We start from the raw sequence: 20,405 nt of genomic DNA, 5'->3' as shown, positions 1-20,405 counted from the left end.
ATTTTGCTCAGTGCCACAGTTCCAAGTGAAGACAGAGGGGATCTTCATGCATGCTGAGCAACAATGAAACTGATCTTTCTTCACTTCTTGAATTTGCTGTTTATTGGCTATGGGAGAACAGTAAGTTTGCAGAGTCTAAACTTGTGTACTGTATTTAAGAGTAAATTGCACCTGGGTAAGAGATCTATTGACTTTGTGGTTTGTCAAATTGTGAATGAGATGTGGACCAGTATCACAATAGATTGTTTTTGTATGAACAGGCAAGCTTATGATCCATTATGGTGCAGTTATAGTTTTTTTTAATTCATGCGTATTATTCATTCATACATCTTCAGTACGTTGTCTAGCAGACTTGAAACCAGTGGAATCTGGTTCAAAGCACAATTTTTCCACTGACTCACTCTTTGCTTTCTTAAGCAAGTTACATACTCTCCTTTTGAATCCTAGAAGTAAGGGCTCTAGACCAGTCACTGGTGTTGTAAAGCTCTTCGGACAAAAACATTTGTGGCAATGGTTTATCATTATTATGGCCAATAATTAGAGCTACCAAAACGATTTGAAAAAGTGTTTTGGTCAAAATATGTTTCCCTAAGTTCAGACAGAAAAAAATGTCTTAGGTTTAAGTTTTCACCTTTTCGTGTATATTTGTTTTTCTGATATGGGCTGAGTCACAGCCAAAGTTCTGATCTAAAGAAAAAGTCTTTGCATACATTGGCTGTTGCCATGTGTTTTTTCTTAACATGCTGTGAATGTAGAATAATGTATGTACTTAAGGCACAGAAAGATTAATTAATATATAAGAATATGATATTTAAAAATTTCTTATGTTCAAAGCATATTGTATTAATTTTATTTAAATTTGTTTGTATGTACTTGTATAATGTTTAATTTTAAATTTTATGTATATAAATACTGCAATATTTCAATCATGTTTTAAAGGTTTTAAGTTTTTCGAAGTACTCCTGTAAGTATACTGTATCCCCTATAAGTATGCTGTATTTCAGGTGAGGTTCAGCTTAGGTTAGCAAGGTTAGCTTGCAGAATGTGGTTGATGTGGTATCTTTTTGTCACAAAAATTGGTATGAGGCTGAGAGAGAGCTGTTTACTGTAGCTAATGTTTGTCAGGGATTTTTTGTGTTTACTTTTTGGAGCAATAGAGGTTAGTGAACACTGATAAAATCTGAAATCATTTTGGATGACTGACAGAGATGGCGCAGATTAGAGTTCATAGTTCACATTTTTTCCTGTTTTTTTCAGTACAATACAAAACATTTTATCATCCATATAGCAGTGCATTAGAAAATATATCCATTTTGTTTTCTTGTCTTTCATATTTGTCAAATGGGCTTAATTTTCTGCAAGGGTTTTGAAAAAAAAAACCTTCACATATGGTGCTGTAATAATAGAAAAAGTAAAAGCACACCTGTCCCATTCCAACCCTGTACATGACTGCAATGAGACCTGATGTAAATATTACAGTAAAAGGTGTAATGAGTGGTAATGTGCTAATGTGCATGCATGGGAGTGCTTTTCAAGGAAATACAGGCCTGGTTTTACCTCCAGTAACTCTATCACTGGAGATGGCCCTGCACAAGCTCGTCGGTGGAGGAGAACTGCTTGGGTAACCTTTGTCACTTTTTGTCTCTATCCACTCACCATTTTCTGTCTGAGCTACTGTGATTAAACATAGAAGAGCCACTAGCCTATGCTTGTCTTAAGTCTTCTGAGGACCTACTGATAGATATAGGAGTTTATTTGCCATATGTACATGTACAGTGGGATTCCTATTTGTGCTGTTCTCTCTGGACATGCACAGTACAACACACAACACCACACAATGTAGACATTACATTACACAACAGTATGTTCTGAAAATATACAAACAAAACAACAAATATATGGTATCCAAAGTCACAAGTGTAGAATGTAGAGGTGCGTTGAATTCTAAGGCATTGCAGTTAGGTCTTAAGGTGGAACTGCAGTCCCAATTTCTCACATCAGTTATTAAATCTCAGTAACAAATTCATTGACAGTATAGAAAAAAATGATAAATTTCGAGTTAAGCACAGAATCGTGAACTTTTGCAAAAGTACTGTAAGTCGCTGTGTTGTGGCAAACCCCCGGTCTCGACTGTGACTTTTTTATGAATTGCGACGAGAAGCAGCCCTTCCTGCTCACTAGTCACTGTAATGACTAACGTAATGCGATGCACAAGCGAATAAATACAGGTTGTACAGCAGACATTTCACCGCAGAAATGTTCCAAAGTGATCTGCATGCAGACTTAACCAAGTAAGTTGTATTTGCCAGCAAAACCATCTCAAAGTCAATTGCAATATTTCTATCAGATTAAAGACACATATTCACAAGCCTGATTGTTTACAATGTCATAGGGCCGCTTCATGTCACCAAACGTTTTGTTGCCTCGTTCTGTATTGTAGAACATCGTGCTAGAAATTTAGTCTATTTTGAGATGTAAATTGGAGGTTTTACTGTGTACATTTATTATTTATTGTGGTTTGAAATGCACTCATCAGTGCTGTTTTCTTACTAACCCCAAAATACAAAAATAGCAAGGCAGTTCCCCTTTAAGGATGCACACTGCTGTAGGGTAAAAGCTGTTCTAAAATTTGGTAGTCTGTGCTTTAGTGGTGCAAAATGGTACTGGAATTACTAGTTTTGGCAAAAATGGTATGTGTATATGCATATGGTAGATTGGCAAAGTAGCTTAATGTTTGACTGGACTGTGAGGTTTGGGTCTGAAAGAGTTGATCGTCTCTGGAAACCAGCAGCACAAATTATATCTGTTAGGCTAGAGGTCACTCTCAGCCTCACAATAAAATTAACCCTAAGGCTGGAGTCTCCAGATGGGGTCCCAGAGATCCACAGTGCACACCTTCTCCGCAGGTTTTGTAAGACTCAACTTGTACAATTTAGAGTTTAGGAAAGTTTCTGTTACTTCCGTGTAGCAAGTTCCTCTCACACCAGGGCTGTTTTACACTTCAGCTTCACTTTCACACACATGTGACAACCAAATACTGAAAATTGGGAGCAATCCATGTTGTTGGGGAACCACCCAAGCGAGTTTATTAATTTTATTATTTTAAAATATATTTATTTTGTGTTTAGTGAACAGTGCAAAAGTTAATACTCTCTCATTTATTCTACTGTATACTGCTTAAGTGTATGCTACAGTATATTTGGTTGTTATTTATTCTAAACATTGGGTTTTAAAACATTTTTTTTTCATTCATCATTATTCATTTCTTTCTATATAGGAAGTAAGTTTAATTTGTCTCTATCGGCTAGCTTCTGCCATATTCTTTCTCTTGCTCTCTAACCCCCTTTGTGATACCTTATTGTTGAAGGACTAGGAAAGAAGTGTTCCCTACTTACGTAAGATCTAGGTTATGTTAAAACTTGTTGGAGCTAACTCTTACGAAACAGCCAGGGAGTGGCTGTAGTAGGTTATAGATAACAATTTTCTAAACTGAGTAATTTAACTGTGTTAATCAAGTAGGTGATTTGTTTAATCAAGTGATTTTTTTAAACTCATCTGTACAAACTTCTAAATATTCTTCAGCTACAATTCAATAAAGAGTCCCTTAGTCCCAATCTTATACAGTGCCTTGCGAAAGTATTCGGCCCCCTTGAACTTTTCAACCTTTTGCCACATTTCAGGCTTCAAACATAAAGATATAAATGTTTTATTTTATGTGAAGAATCACCAACAAGTGGGACACAATTGTGAAGTGGAACGAAATCTATTGGATTTTTGAAACTTTTTTAACTAATAAAAAAATGAAAAGTGGGGCGTGCAAAATTATTCGGCCCCTTTACTTTCAGTGCAGCAAACTCACTCCAGAAGTTCAGCGAGGATCTCTGAATGATCCAATGTTGTCCTAAATGACTGATGGTGATAAATAGAATCCACCTGTGTGTAATCAAGTCTCTGTATAAATGCACCTGCTCTGTGATAGTCTCAAGGTTCTGTTGAAAGCGCAGAGAGCATCATGAAGACCAAGGAACACACCAGGCAGGTCCGTAATACTGTTGTGGAGAAGTTTAAAGCCGGATTTGGATACAAAAAGATTTCCCAAGCTTCAAACATCCCAAGGAGCACTGTGCAAGCGATCATCTTGAAATGGAAGGAGTATCAGACCACTGCAAATCTACCAAGACCTGGCCGTCCCTCTAAACTTTCAGCTCAGACAAGGAGAAGACTGATCAGAGATGCAGCCAAGAGGCCCATGATCACTCTGGATGAACTGCAGAGAACTACAGCTGAGGTGGGAGAGTCTGTCCATAGGACAACAATCAGTCTTACACTGCACAAATCTGGCCTTTATGGAAGAGTGGCAAGAAGAAAGCCATTTCTCAAAGATATCCATAAAAAGTCTTGTCTAAAGTTTGCCACAAGCCACCTGGGAGACACCCCAAACATGTGGAAGAAGGTGCTCTGGTCAGATGAAACCAAAATCGAACTTTTTGGCCACAATGCAAAACGATATGTTTGGCGTAAAAGCAACACAGCTCATCACCCTCAACACACCATCCCCACTGTCAAACATGGTGGTGGCAGCATCATGGTTTGGGCCTGCTTTTCTTCAGCAGGGACAGGGAAGATGGTTAAAATTGAGGGGAAGATGGATGCAGCCAAATACAGGACCATTCTGGATGAAAACCTGTTGGAGTCTGCAAAAGACCTGAAACTGGGACGGAGATTTATCTTCCAACAAGACAATGATCCCAAACATACAGCAAAATCTACAAAGGAATGGTTCACAAATAAACGTATCCAGGTGTTTGAATGGCCAAGTCAAAGTCCAGACCTGAATCCAATCGAGAATCTGTGGAAAGAGCTGAAAACTGCTGTTCACAAACGCTCTCCATCCAACCTCACTGAGCTCGAGCTGTTTTGCAAGGAAGAATGGGCAAGAATTTCAGTCTCTCGATGTGCAAAACTGATAGAGACATACCCCAAGCGACTTGCAGCTGTAATCGCAGCAAAAGGTGGCTCTACAAAGTATTAACGCAAGGGGGCCGAATAATTTTGCACGCCCCACTTTTCATTTTTTTTATTAGTTAAAAAAGTTTCAAAAATCCAATAGATTTCGTTCCACTTCACAATTGTGTCCCACTTGTTGGTGATTCTTCACATAAAATAAAAAATTTATATCTTTATGTTTGAAGCCTGAAATGTGGCAAAAGGTTGAAAAGTTCAAGGGGGCCGAATACTTTCGCAAGGCACTGTAAATGTCTGCAATTCATATACAATAAAAATCCTTACACTTATATATTGTGGACCCTCCAGTCAGAGTCGGGGAAATTTGGGTAACACCCCAACTCTTTTCAAGAAGAACCCTAAAATTTTTAATGATCACAGAGAGTCAGGACCTCAGTTTTAGGTCTCATCAGAAGATGGTACCTTTTTTACAGTATAATGTCCCATCACTATACTTGAGTATAAGGACCCACACAGACCACAGGGTGTGTGCCCCCTACTGGTACCACTAAGATCTCTCCCAGCAACAACCTTAGCTTTCCCAGGAAAGCTTTCCTCACACCTGCTGAGCTTCAGTGAGTTGCCATTTATGAGTTGCAGAGTGATATACTGTAGCTGCTGGCTATATAAGATATAAATAATTTACCCCACTTATAAAACCTATTTGATTAAAACCCTGGGATCAATGTTAGAGACCACTGCTCTAAGACATTCAGGTGATAAATTCTAAGGGTTTTCTCTGTGTATTTCTACTTGTACGTCAAAGAGAGGTTTCAGTTTTGTGTAAACACACCATACTGTCATTCACAGGAAAGCCAACCTGAAGATAATGTTCCCTCACATCCATTGGATCATCCAAATACTCAGAATACAACAACGGCTGCTTCTACAAAAAACATTCACACTGAAGTACCAAAGGATGAGTACCTAGATCGGGAGACGTGTGGGACAAAAGGCTTCAGTCGCTTGTCATGTCAGAAAGTTTTCTGTCCCCCCTGGATGCGATGTCTTAATGGGGAATGTATCTGCAAGCTTCCTTACCAGTGTCCCAAGGCTACAAAACCAGCCTGCGGCACTGATAAAAGGGAGTACAGGTCCTTCTGCCAGGTGAAGGCCATAGGCTGCATCAAAAAAGACGTGCTGTTTTCTCACTTTGGCCCCGAATGCAAAAGTAAGGGTCTTGTACAACATTTAACTCTCATCCCTGCTCCTAGGAATGTGTTTCAAATTGCTTCCTGACCTTCTAATTTCAGGCAGCATTACAGCAATATGTATTAAAAAATAAAAATGCTCAATTTTTTATTTAGTTGTAATTTATCCAATTTGGAATCGCCAGAGAAGACTGTCAGACAGTCTTCTCTAAAGGCCTGTCAGAGCCATCCATCTTTTAACGTCTATATGTTCCCCAGTGCCTGACAGGAGGGGTGCTAATTGGAAGCAGCAGCATGTGTTGCACTGATGTCACTTTGGTCTGTAAGCATCTAACAAATCTACAGAAGCTGCTGTTTGCCAGAGAGTCAAGGAAACCCTAGTCAACTAGGACCCACTCTACTCTCCGCCAATTGTATTGTACTGGTTGGGGAAACCTCAGTCCCGGTCTGCCTGTGACACAGCCTAGGTTCAAGCCAGAGTCATCTGAGGCATAGAGCCTGACCTGTGCTTTTGAGTCAGTACCTTTACTCGTTGAGCCACTCCAGAAGCATGCTCTTAACATCAAATTAACACATCCAGCAAGCTCTTCAATTTCTGTTATATCATGGTTAAATTTCATAAGGTTTTCATAAGTTTTTGTCAGAACTATAGTATATTCTTTGTGCAGAGCTTTGAAGTTGTTCATTTAACTGTTACAAACTACATTTCTAAAGTCACGGTTGCCACTTTGCCTCCACTCAAAATAGCTTTGGATTTCAAACACTTTTATCATGATGATTTAAAGGTACAAATCTGTTTCCAAGTAGCACAGTGTTTCTAGAACAGCTTTGTCATTCAAAATGATCTCATTGAGTAGTGGGTTTAAATCTCCATCTGTTCATCCATTATCAGAAAGCTGCCTAGTAAGGAAAAAACCTACAGCCCCTCTAAGAGGCATAGAGTTCAAGACAGGACCATACCTTGTACAGGATACACACATACAGGGACAATTTGGAGACACCAATTAACCCAGCATGCCATATTAGGAGGAAATTGAAGAAACTGGGCAAAAACCCATTCAAACACAAAGAGGATATTTAAATGCCATATAGAAGATTCCTCGGTCTGAACCTGATCCCATGCCCCAAGACGTGAGGTAGCAGCACTGAGCCAAATATCAGCTATTCAATATCCAGTAATTGTTCTGTGTAAACCAGGAGTCTGAATTTCTATTCACCAAAAAACAGTTCTATAGATGATTTATTCAGTCTCAGTTATGTCACATGAGCCTTGATGGAATTTGACAGGTTTAGTTTTATACCTGGTAGTTACAAAACTGCCAAAGGTTGTAGAAATGCATGTTACAGGATCATTTCTTACAGGAGTCTGAGGAGGAAATATTGATTATGTCCAAACATAAAAGATTAATTGATGGGTTCAGAGCTCACTAAGTAAAAAAAAAAATGAAGGTGGTTATGAGGAGTCCTGGATCTAATCAAATAATCTTACATAATTAACTGTTTCAAATTACATTAATTTTCATAAAATAAATTCTTGAATTCCCATTCTATTTTAGAAATATGAGAAAATACAACTGTTATCAATGGTTAGACAAAAATCCATTACAGACTTCTCTTATTGCTATGATTTCTAAATTACTGAGTCAATTAAAAATTAGTAGTCAGTAATTCTGCTCATTTTCAAGATTTTTCATTGTCACTTATGTGGCATGCCAATAAATAGAAATTTATTACAAGATAGTCTTGGCCAAAATTATATCTACAAAAATACAACAAATGTGCTAAAACATAATTTAGTGACACCTGTCACAATGTCATTCCAAGAAGGTCTATGATGACATTGGATCTCACTGAATGTATTTTACCTCTTAGGTAAATTATTTGACTGTAGTTTGGGCCCTAAAAATGTGTTGAAAGTGGAGAGGAAAAACGAGACCTTTCTTATTTGTGGAAGTCGCTGGACAATAGCAGAAGCTAATGTTGCCTGCAGAAATGTGAAAAGGGAAGAAAAGTAAGTCTTGTTCATGCTTCTCTGTGCCTAAGGATTTGGAACTGCAATATTCTTCCTTTCTTTCCTCTGTTACTGTTTTAATGTTATTTTTTTAATAATCAGGTCAGTTTTACACTTAGGATTTGGCTTAGGAATAATTGTTTGGGGTTAGATCTGTATTAGTTGTGAGCTGGTGATTTGGGTTATTTTCAGAGTTAGGCTCAGAGTCTGAAGTATATCTATACTGTACTTTGACTTACTCTCTTTCTGTCCTCCAGAGGTGCAGAAGCAGCCTCAGTTGTGAAACATGAAGAAATTGAACATGAGTCTGGATTATCAAAACGGTGTATACATGTACGGTGCACTGGGGAAGAGAGCTCACTTGCAGAGTGCACCTTTTATAAGACTGACGATACTGATACAGAACCCACGATTGCTACAGTCAACTGTTATAATAGAACTAAGGGTATGTATTTTTTTGTGTTTTTTGAAACACAGGATTTCTAAGGCACAATAAAAGGACCAAAATCTGAAAAAGACACTGTCATTAAAATCTTGTACTATATCTTAAATTTTAGGAGCCATTTATCTAACTAATAGTTGTACTGTATTGAATCTGTACGTAATAATACAGAGATCTAATATAATTGAGGGGTTGGTTGTTGACTAAGTCTAAGGTTAGTGTTAGGCTGAGTTTTAGGGTTGGATTAAGGTTTAGGGTATGAACAATGGCTACATTGGTTATGCTCAAATCTATTAATGGTAGGGGTACAATTATTTTGAACTATGTTTATGATTAGTCCCATTGTCAAGGTTTAGACAAGGATTTAGGAGTAAATTCATGTTTAGGGTCTCAGTTAAGGAATTATATTTAAGGTTCGATTTGAGTTGGAACTTGTAATTGCAAAAAAGATTTGAAATAATAAGATTAGGGATCAGGTAAGTTTTTGCACCTGGATTAGTATAAAGTGGATTTCAGAGTTAGGCTGAGAGTAAGATGTCAGGGTTAGGGTTATGGTTAGTCTAGGAAAAGGTCTTGAGTGGTAAATGTAGGGTTGAGCTAATTTCAGGACATCATTAGGGGTAGCCTAAGGTTAAAGCTTGACTTATGGGTGATACCAGTTTAAAGGTAAATTTACAAGGATAGGTCTGTAATAATATGATTCTTCAAAGTGTTGGAAGGTATTCTGAAGTACAATGATCTATTCAAACAGTACAACTGCTGATATAAAAATAGGTGTGCATTAATAACATTTGACTACTTCTCTGCTCCAAATAATACAGCCAGCATCTCCTTTGCTCAAGATGAATGCACAACCTCCTTTTCCTAAGATTACACTTTTCTCAGTCTTTTTTTGCAGTTTTGTATTATTTCTAAAGTGGATGGAGGACCTTTTAGTAGAGCTAGATTGCTCTGAAACCATTTGACATGTCTCCCATTTCAACATAGGTGTCAATTCTATGTCTTTCAAGAAGTCACCACCTCTCACTTTAAAACATAAGGAAGTCACTGGCCCCGCTCAGATCATTTATGTGTATATTCACATTTGTGCAAATAATGTGGCAGTCAGGGAAAATCCAGCAGTAATTATAATTCTAGGTTAAATAGCCTTTAAATTCTTTAAATAATCTTCAAATTTAATTAACATAAAAAAATAAAAAGCAGTTTCATCACAACTATTGCTGGAATGTCCCCCAAAAGCTGTGGCTAGATAGTTCAGGAGTACATTAATGATATGGTCTACTTTGCTCTTTCTGTAGATTGTACAAATTTCGAATTCAGGTGTGTCAATGGGAAGTGCATTGACCTCAACAGAACCTGTGATGGGACCAATGATTGTGGAGACAGGAGTGATGAAGTCTGCTGCAAAAGTAAGGCAAACTCCTTTTCTCTCCATTATCTGGTATTCCAGAAATGCTTCCCACCACAGTTGGCTGGGATACTCCAGTGTTTACAGACCATATACTGTAGGATTCTCAACTGTGAATCACACATCGACTATTCAAGACCTCATGACACTACACTGTACTATACTATTATATATTACTTTAAACCCATACAAAGGTACATACAGTATAGAGTAAACTGAGTGTTCAATCACGTACTGTATGATGTCAATTTATTTGAATTACTGTATGGAGTGCCCTGGAAAATCTTAGCCCTATAGGCAGATGAGAAAGAAGGTAGAGCTGGCAGGGTGCGTTTAAGCTACTGCACCTGTATCTGACGCAGTTCATGGCTCTTCATGAATAATCTAATACACATTTCTTTCATCCGTTATGGCTGAGCACACATCACTGATACCAAATTATGTGTGTTATTATAAAGTGTACCTTCCTAATTGATGTCAATATGGCTTGAAAAATAATTTTATGATGATTGTAATTGTTCGAGAAAAGTGCTCTAACACATTGTAGAAAACAAAAGTATTCTTATATTGACCTTATGAAACTTGTTTGGTACAGATGCTCAGACAGACCAAATGTTTGTATCTTAGACATAGAGGTAACTCATAGAAGTTGGACAAATCCTATTTTTGTGATCTGAATTTCAAGTTTACATGGCAGGTTTCTGTATACTACATTCCCTTATTGTAATGCCTGGTATGTTCTGATATTTTAACCAGAATGCCGACCAGGAGGATTCCATTGTAGTTCGGACGTGTGCATCCCAAATCAAGCCAAGAAGGATGGAGTGATGGACTGCATAGGAGGAGACGATGAGTATACAGACGAAAGCAATGTGAACTTTGGTAAAATGACATTAGAAAGCACAATCTCTTTCTGGCTGCTTACCAAGGATGTTGCCTGTGTCATAACAAATATGTGAATGAACGAAAGCAAGAATGATTGTGCTTTTTTTTCTGCAGTGCTGTTGCAAAGTTGACCACAGTTGGGTAGATGCTAGTCTAACAGCATGGTACTATTTGCACTCCAGTCATAGAAAATGTCAGTCATAGAACAATGATCTCTACCCATGTCAAAATTTGAATGTGTGAGAATAGGTTTTTGCTTAATCAACCTAGGTTGTATAATTTCAGAATTAATTGATGATTACATGAAATGCCTATTCTGAGAAAACAAATTAACACACTTACACCATGTTTAAGAATCATACACGTTTGCACTGCAGGGTGTAGCTTCTCCAAAAGATGTGATTCTAAACTATGGATAACCCTGCACAGACACATTTAGTTTTGCAGGTGAAATCACCCTTCCAACCACTGTTGAGAAGGTTTGAGAAAACTGCTGTCTAATTAGTGCCAGTCAACAAGTCCTTTAAGAGACATTTTTTAAGAGCAATTGCATCACTCTGTGGTCCTGAATTTGAATGTTGAAAAGGAGATCATGTCTGAGAGCTGATGCCCTGAGAAAGAACAGCAATCAAGACAGTAAAGCAAGCGGCAGGGTACCTTCTGCCAAATTATGTGAACCACACATGAATGCATAGAAGCAAACAGCCACAATAGTAACAAATTTGGCAGGCATTTGGATAAAAGGAATCAAGTGCAGGGGGCCTTTAATGAATTCTACTGGATTGTAGAATCAAAACTGTCCTTGAAATGGTGGAATACATTCTCAACTACATTTGTTAAGCACAATTAAATGTAATGTGTACACCACTGCCTGACTTCCTCTCCACGGATACAAATTAGAGCAATAGAAAGTATGATTATACAGTATGTAGTTGACATTAATATCGTTAAAGAGGTTTGTTTGATAAATCAAATAGCACACTTAAATAAGTGCAATGGATTCAAATTATGGGCAGCACGATGCCACAGTGGTTATCATTGCTGGGGCAGTGGGTTCAATTCCTGGAGCACTGTCTGTGTGGGTTTCGTATGTGCTCTCCATGTTCTCCAGATGATCCAGTTGCCTTCCACAGTCAGAAAACGTACTGGTTGGTTAATTGGTTTCTTTGAAAACTGGCCCCGGTGTGAGGGTGTGCACAACTGGGTGTGCCCTGCAACGGACTGGTGTCCCGTCCAGGGTGTACCGTCTTGCACATGTTAATTGCCAGGATAGGCTCCAGCTCCCCTGTGACAATGAGTTGGAAGAAACAGTTAGCAATGGAGTGACACAATTGTCAGTTATGATCTGAATGCGTAGGTGAAATATTCTGAAGGGTCGGATTAATTAGTAATTAATTCTGCTCAAGATTAGTGTTAACTGGGCTTTGTGAAACTAGCTGTTTCAGTGATTGGACAATATTTTTTAACTTTTTCAGTTGTACCACTAAATCAAACTGATTTTAGCAGGTCTTAAAGCAGTCCTGAAACATACGTTTGGGATTATATTACAGTGTCTTCAGAACTGTTCTGTGTTAATGATGAAACATGTCAACATGCAATGATGAGGCTGTTATAGCCTAATATACTGTATGTATACTGTACCTATGTGGTATTTTTTTGTTGTTTGAGCTCCATTAACTATATGTGCCACAGAATGGGGACAAATTTACTCTTTGGGCTGTGATTAGATTAGGAATGTAACATTTCAGTCCAGAAAGGGGGGTGGATTTTTTTAACGCAATCAGCAGTGCAAATCACCTGCAATTATTTACTTGGCATTTCCATTTCTAGTCATTTCCTTAATTGTTTAAGAAATTTCTTTAAGATTTTCAATTGGTTATTTTAAAATTGTTTTTTTTTAATTAAACCTATAGGGATATTTTGTAAATGAAATACTGTAATTAATTTGTATGATTCTGTTTTTCTCTTCAACAGGCAGGAGTTCTAAGCCAGGTAGGCTGAATTATCTCTTGTCAAGTTTTTGCCAGCCCACTGTTAAAAGTGGAGTGAAGAGCGAGTTTGAGGAAGAGCTGTCTGTGATACGAAGTTGTATATGAGAGACATTGACATTAATATGTGTTTATTTTTTAAGAAGGGGTGGGCTGCTCATTATCGAATTATAAAAGCCACATTAACTTGAGGGAATGCAGTATGAAATGAAAATATTTTATTTATGAGAGACACCCATGGTGCCTATTAAAATTATTTCCATTTGCTGCCATGGAGAAAGAGAATGTGCTTCAGCCAGATAAATGAAACATACATAGCCTTAATTCCGAAATGCATCACAACACTAACAACATGTTATTGACTGTAATAATCAAATGTTTTTCTTTAACAGAAAGTATCTCAACCAATGAGGAAGGTAATATTTCTATTAACTCCTTATTTCTAATAATTTGATTTGAATTTTCAATTTACCAAATGTGGTACAATATGGCTTAATCCCAGGTAATCTGTTACATTTCAGAAGCAGTGCACTGGTTATTATAGAATCATGAAATCCTTGGGTGAATGTAGTATAAAATGAAAATATTTTGCTTCAGAGACACCCATGGAATCTATTAAGATAATTCCATTTGCTGCCATGGACAAAAAGAAACTGCTTCAACCAGTTAACTGAAACTCACAAGGCCTTAATTAAATAACAGCACAACACTAACAACATGCTATTACAGTACTTTTGACAATAATTATTAAAATTTTTTCATTACTTTAACAGAAATTATCGCAACCACTAAGGAAGGTAATATTTTTATTAAGTTTCTTATTTCTAAAAATTGTATTTGGATTTTCAATTGACAAAATGTGGCATGGCTTCATCTCCGGTCATTTGTTACATTTCAGAAGTAGAAGCTGCCAGGAAAGCTGTTTCTACTCTGAAGTGTGGGATATCTAATTACACTAAGCCTAATAGTACAGGAGTCAGACAGAAACGACTTCTTGGAGGCCATACGGCAGAGAAGGTGGGATTGTGAGTTTCTGATGGTAACAAAAGATTTACAAAAATTACTCATAGTAATTATGAGAAGATGATTTCTAAAACAGCCTTATTGTGCTTAGAACCATAGTATCCTATTTATTGGTTATGGGCCCAATTAAACTGAGTTGCATTAATAAACGAAAGGCAAAAGGTCTGTGTGTCACGCCCTCTGCAGCCAGAGGGCGCTCCTTCTCTGTCCTGTCCCTAGTTTCCTGCCTGCTGTCCTTCCGGTCCCTCTCTTTGCCTTGGGCTATATATCTCCGGGTCTTGCACTCTGCCCTCGCTCAGCATTGACGTTCGGATGTCCTGAGACCCGCCTAGCACCAGGTCGCCCCACGTCCGCTTTAGGTTTCTATATGGCAGTCCTGAACTCTTTGCACTACGAGCCCGGGCCTTTTTCCCGTCTCGCCGCTACGCATATGGGTCTTTATCTGCTCTCCTGCTCTCCACGGTTAGTCCCTTTGGACATCCGTGACACTGTGATGCTGACATTTTGTTTTAGCAGTAACTATGCCAGTGAAAAATGTTGTAGACCAGCAAAATCCTCCTAAGCAATAGCTATATCTACGATGTCCCCCTTGGATCCAAATTCCAATAAATACCTCTGGTTTTATTGAGTAGAGAAAAGAATAGAGAAAAGAGAGGCAGTACTTCACATTAATTTACAGTGAAACAGAATTCTTGCTCATAAAATCGGAAGACTGTGAGATTTGTTAAAATGATATTGGCCATGCAGCTATTGAAGGGTTATGTCCTTGTCCTGTCGTTATTCAGGGTCAGATCCCTTGGCAGGTAGCGATTGACGACGAAGGAGAGATTAACTGTGGAGGGATTTATATTGGAGGGTGCTGGGTGCTTACTGCAGCTCACTGTGTGAGGTAAATAAAACGGTGCAATTTGTAAGCTAACTTTTTAAAATAAATACATTTTATTTTAAGCTAGGCGTGACAAACTCAATTCCAGGAGGGTCCTCTGGTGTTTGTTTCAACCTCAGTTGTCAATTAACCAATTAACCTAATTATTTTTGTGGACATTCTGTATATGGGATGTTTTAAGGTTTTTATCATTTGATGACTGAAAATAGTCACTTCATTAAAAGTACAATTACTTACAAAACACTTTGGAGCAAAGTTTGAAATATTACTATATATAACTGATAGCTTAGTTGGAACAAAAACCACAAGACACCATGCGCTCCAAGAATTGAGTTTGACATCCTTGTTTTAGACTAACTTTGATTCTTCAAGGTATGTTTACTTTTAACGATAACTTCTGAATAAAAAAAATGGCAAAACTAATTAATTGAGAATTTAGGAACAATACAGATTTGTTACAATACCATTTCATTTATTTCAATGGTTACTATAAAAATTTGCCCTAATCAATGTCTATGGTAATTTCTCGCTTCTTCAGTTTTTACTGCTTTAGCTACTGTCTAATTTTGGCCTTGATCTCAATCCTGTCAGACGGGTTATTGAGTCAACAATGCTTTGTCTAACAAATTTTCTCCCTTACTCCTTGTTCTGATTGTAAGAGGTATCACCATTCAATAATTAATTAATAATAATAATAATTGCTTACACTTATATAGCGCTTTTCTGGACACTCCACTCAAAGCGCTTTACAGGTAATGGGGACTCCCCTCCACCAACACAAATGTGCAGCATCCACCTGGATGATGCGACGGCAGCCATAGTGCGCCAGAACGCTCACCACACATCAGCTATGAGTGGGGAGGAGAGCAGAGTTATGAAGCCAATTCATAGAGGGGGATTATTAGGAGGCCATGGTTGGTAAGGGCCAATGGGAAATTTGGCCAGGATGCCGGGGTTATACCCCTACTCTTTTCGAGAAACACCCTGGGATTTTTAATGACCACAGAGAGTCAGGACCTCGGTTATACGTCTCATCCGAAGGACGGCACCTGTTTTACAGTATAGTGTCCCCGTCACTATACTGGGACATTAGGACCCACATGGACCGCAGGGTGAGCGCCCCCTGCTGGCCCCACTAACACCTCTTCCAGCAGCAACCTTAGTTTTTCCCAGGAGGTCTCCTATCCAGGTACTGACCAGGCTCACACCTGCTTAGCTTCAGTGGGTTGCCAGTTGTGAGTTGCAGAGTGATATGGCTGCTGGTTGATCAGACTTTCTGATCAACCAGCCATTCAAGACACATAATTAAATTTGCAGCCAACTCTATTATTGTTAGTTTGTTGCAAGCAGATGAGTGGGGTCATAGGCCAATTATATATGAGTTTGCCACATAGCAATTGATTTTAGGAAGATCCTCAGACCACCACTGGAGTGCAAGTTAATTTTTAAGCAAACATTGATTCTATTTTCGAAAAAGGGCAATGGCGTCTCTTTTTCTTAAGGAAGCGTGAACATTTTAAGGTTGATAATTTGTAGTTGATCATGTTTTATTAGTCTTTTATTGAAATTACATTAACTTTGCCCTGAGTTGCTGGTTTGGGCACATCTGAATCTGAGGAATAAGAACAAACAGGGGAGTAGTGTCAGACTACTCCCCAGAAAGTCTGATCTTTCTGTCCAACCACGTCTATCAGTTATGATTTTTGCATAAAACATATTCTGTTCTAGAGTATCTTTTCACCCTTTGTATAATGAATTCAGATTACTCCCCTCAGAATGAAGATACAGGTTTGTCAACCTAAAAACAAATAGATTTACAGTAAGTTCCCATTTATACCTACTGTATAGTTGTAAACCTGCTTAACAAATTATTCTTTTGTGTATGTACTTGTGCATTGATTGTGGGTTTTTTATATTGCCTGCTGTTTTAAAACAAATAACCCCTTGGGAATAATAAAGGCTCTCTCTACTGCAATAGGATAAGCCCTACTGTGATTCCATTTTGCTTTACCACACTATATTATCCTTACAGTACATTTTTCTGAACTAAACTTTCAAATACTGTAGTTGGCAAGTCTGTTCCTCTTCTCTTCCTTTTTTAGGCCTAAACCACAGCTGTATCGCATCAAGGTGGGCGTGTGGAGCACGCTGAAAATTGACACTTACACGGATTCTCTTCCTGTGGAGAATGTCATAATCCATCCCAATTATAATCCTTCCACATACCAGAATGACATCGCCTTGATTCAAGTCAAGAACGTCTACAACCTCCCAGAATGCATTGAGCGTACGCCATCTACTGCATCAGCCTGTGTGCCCTGGTCTGAGTACCAGTTTAAACCTGGAGACAACTGCATTATTTCTGGATGGGGCCGAAGCCATGGTATTTTGCTATGTTGTCTTGGGAAACCACTTCAGACATCTTGTCAATAAAGTTTTTCCCATTCTGCTGGGTTTCATTGAAGCTGAGGTCTTTAATTGCTCCGGCCTGTATTAGTTAAAGCAGTAAGAAAATGAATGGATGGAAAAATGTTTAGTTATTTAATTAACTGTTCAGGTGGGACAAAAACCATCTGGTGTGGGGGTCCCCAGGACCACCACTGGAAACCCCTTTTGTAAATATTGTCTAGGTTCCTGAAAAATGCCAGCTCTAGGGTTATGACCAAGAAACAATGTGATTTTGCTCTTCAGAATGTTTACCGTTGAAAGATTTCTCCATCTCCTTAAAAAATGTGACTATACCTTAAAGAACAGACAGTATCTAATTTGCTTACTTCTAAATTAGCATTTATCAGTCATGTATTTGGATTAATGCCGTGATAAGGAGTTGACTGAGAATAGCTGGTACTATTTTACTCAAAGAGTTTTGAGTTTCTGGAACTCTCTCCTACATCACCATTTTACTGTAGCTCCTTCTCTGGAATCCTTTGAGAAAAACGAAATCCTGAGAAGTTACCGACAAGCAGACAATCAATATGGTCTCCATTACCTTCTGTTATTTGTATCCCTATTTATAATCGTGTACTTTTGTTAGAAAGTGCTACTGCTATGGTTTACTACTAAGAACCAGAGTCAATTTTAATTGAATCACCCCCTGGAAGCTGGCAACAGCTACCCATTATTTATACTAGACCCTCCCCCCATACAGATGAAGTCTTGAAAAGCAAGCAGGTCTGTCCTGGTTAATGTTTTCATTCATTTGTTTTCAGGAAATAAGAAGGTCTACACACTCAAATGGGCTAACATTGAGATAATCGGTAACTGCTCTGGAATTTATGGACCCAGGTACTTTAAAGGAATGGAATGTGCAGGTGAGAGAATAATGGCCCATATGTGAAATAATACTCAAACTTCCTGTCTTAATAACAGTATATTTTCTTTTCTGTGTTTATTTCCTACAAGTCTCAAGGCTGCAAGTATTTAAATTTCAAGGAACTGAAATATTCATCAGACAAAACGTATCAAAAATATTTTCCTTTTTGTGTGCTGCCCATTTGATACATCGTAAGTTGTATTTGGAGAACACCAAATATTAAAACAGTAACATACTGTAAGTGAAAAATAGATGTGCTTATGTCTTTAAAACAGACATGATTACTTTGTTATAACAAGAATCTGGTCCCCCCAACCTACCTGCACACACACAATCAGTAAAAATGATTATTTCAGACAACTTGGCAAAAAATAAACTTGACTGCTACTCTGCACTTTATTAATTGAAACTTCTTTGTCTGAAAACTTGTTCAAATTAGCTGGATACGCAAAACAAACTATACAGTACCTTCATATTAATATTGTATTAGACCTCAACATAAACTCCTGTCCTGTCCATGACATATTATAACTGTGACTCAGCTAATGGCATAGCCCATATTTAAACCAACGGTTTCTAGACTGAATATAATTTAACCTCTAATCATATTTTAGAATTTATAGTTAGATAAAACCCACATTGTTATAATTAGAATTCAGTCATTTAATGCTTGATTTGCAAGAATTAGAATATTTCAGATACATTTTGCAGTAATCTTTGAAATTGAGTGAAGGTTCTAGAGAGAAGAGCGGAATTCTTTTTTTAAATGTTGTTTCCAAACTGTATTTTTCAATACCTAATATTTAAAGAGGACATATAAATATTTATTTATAATATGATAACTATATAAATCATAACTATGATATATATATATAACTGTAGCTATACTGTATATATATAAATGATATATATTATCTATATCATATATATCATTATATATATATCAGTAAATATTCATTGATAATAACTTCTCCCAGTTTACATTACACCAATATGAATAACTTCAGGCACAGAAAAGTCTGGCACAACTGTCCTCCAATTAAATAACACTAAAATAAAACTGGTATTTAATTAGAAATTAAAGAACAAGTTAATTTAACAGGAATAATTGTACAGTGAGACTCTTATTTCTTGTAAACTCTGACACTAACTTTATTTACTCTGGATTCATGCCAGGCTGGTAAATATCAATCAGCACAAATATTTTCAAGAAGCAAAATTCTGCTTAAATTCTGCTGTTTGGATTGACATAGGTGTAGCAGGTGTACATATATCAGCTGGTCCTCGTCCTCTCCCTGCAGCTGCCCAGGAAAAAATAAGGAGCAACTTAAACAATTGGTTTGCTCCTGACACTAATATGAACACATCTGATGTTTCTGGTGTTTATTTTTCCCCATGCACTGCTTCTGAATTCCTTGGCAAAGCTCCTTGTGCATGAGGCTACGGTATATCAGCTTCATGTTGCTGTACAAAGGCTGAGCAGCATCAGTCCAAGTGCAATAGTTGCCCAAAGCCTGCTGAGGTGACAGTTGATTTCTGATGCTCTAACATGCTGGACTTTAAGCGAGTTAAAGATTAAGTATTTGAACAGAAAGGGAACTGTCAATGGTGATCTGTGCTTATTGCTAATATGTTCATTTTGCAGGCACCCTTGATGGGAGTGTGGACACATGCCAGGGTGATTCTGGAGGTCCTCTGGTCTGCCAAGACAAGAGTGGGGTGTCCTATGTGTGGGGGGTTGTCAGCTGGGGAGAGAAGTGTGGGGTTGTGGGTCACCCAGGAGTCTATACCAAAGTGGCCCACTACTTTGATTGGATCAGTTTCCACGTGGGAAGATCAACTATCAGCAAGTTCAATTTATAGACAGCTACAACTAAAAAAATGGATTTGTCTGAGAGACAACAAAAGTTCGATAAAACAATTTAGGCTTTTATGTATACTACGGAAAAAAACAGCAACTTTAATCTTATACTTTCAGCTGCTGTTACACTTTTCTTTGCACAGAGTGAAGATGGGATGAGGATGAATGACTACATGCTTCCTCTACAAGTTATGTTTCCTCTTGTAGAATATGTTGCAATTCTATCCTGCCTTAGTTCTTTTAGAGGAGCTAATTCGAGCTGATATTAACATTGTACTTCTGATAGAATTCTGTGGTGTATAAACTATTAAAGCTCATATCACACCTGCCCTTGTGGACATTCTCCATCTGTCCATTTTCTAAACTCTTCTTCCAATTCAGGATTGCAGTGGAGCTGGATCCCATCAAACAATGGGTACAAAGCAGGATACAC

At 37.8% G+C, this 20,405-nt stretch overlaps 1 protein-coding gene across 1 annotated transcript; it reads left to right on the top strand.

Annotated features, from left to right (window-relative positions):
* The first annotated feature begins 16 nt into the window (after positions 1-16).
* On the top strand, positions 17-20,296 carry cfi (complement factor I). Its single transcript, XM_088924393.1, has 14 exons — positions 17-120; positions 5,815-6,175; positions 8,028-8,166; positions 8,424-8,611; positions 9,907-10,017; positions 10,773-10,898; positions 12,876-12,893; positions 13,282-13,305; positions 13,663-13,686; positions 13,788-13,906; positions 14,698-14,801; positions 16,901-17,181; positions 18,008-18,109; positions 19,757-20,296. Exons 1-14 carry the CDS (start codon positions 64-66, stop codon positions 19,972-19,974), a joined length of 1,872 nt encoding a protein of 623 aa, XP_088780519.1. The 5' UTR covers positions 17-63; the 3' UTR covers positions 19,975-20,296.
* Positions 20,297-20,405: the final 109 nt, after the last annotated feature.

This window comes from Atractosteus spatula, chromosome 1 (genome assembly GCF_055471065.1).
Source record: "Atractosteus spatula isolate fAtrSpa1 chromosome 1, fAtrSpa1.hap1, whole genome shotgun sequence".
Classification (NCBI taxonomy): domain Eukaryota; kingdom Metazoa; phylum Chordata; class Actinopteri; order Semionotiformes; family Lepisosteidae; genus Atractosteus; species Atractosteus spatula.
Note: the sequence above shows the minus strand (reverse complement) of the source record. Positions and strands in the feature narration are given on the sequence as shown.

What these genes read in the sequence shown, in the direction of transcription:
- cfi (XM_088924393.1), top strand. Translation starts at nt 64, where the DNA reads ATGAAACTGATCTTTCTTCACTTCTTGAATTTGCTGTTTATTGGCTAT. An exon ending in TTATTGGCTATGGGAGAACA is followed by an intron (nt 121 to 5,814) that starts GTAAGTTTGCAG and finishes TGTCATTCACAG; the next exon opens with GAAAGCCAACCTGAAGATAA. An exon ending in CTGTTATAATAGAACTAAGG is followed by an intron (nt 8,612 to 9,906) that starts GTATGTATTTTT and finishes CTCTTTCTGTAG; the next exon opens with ATTGTACAAATTTCGAATTC.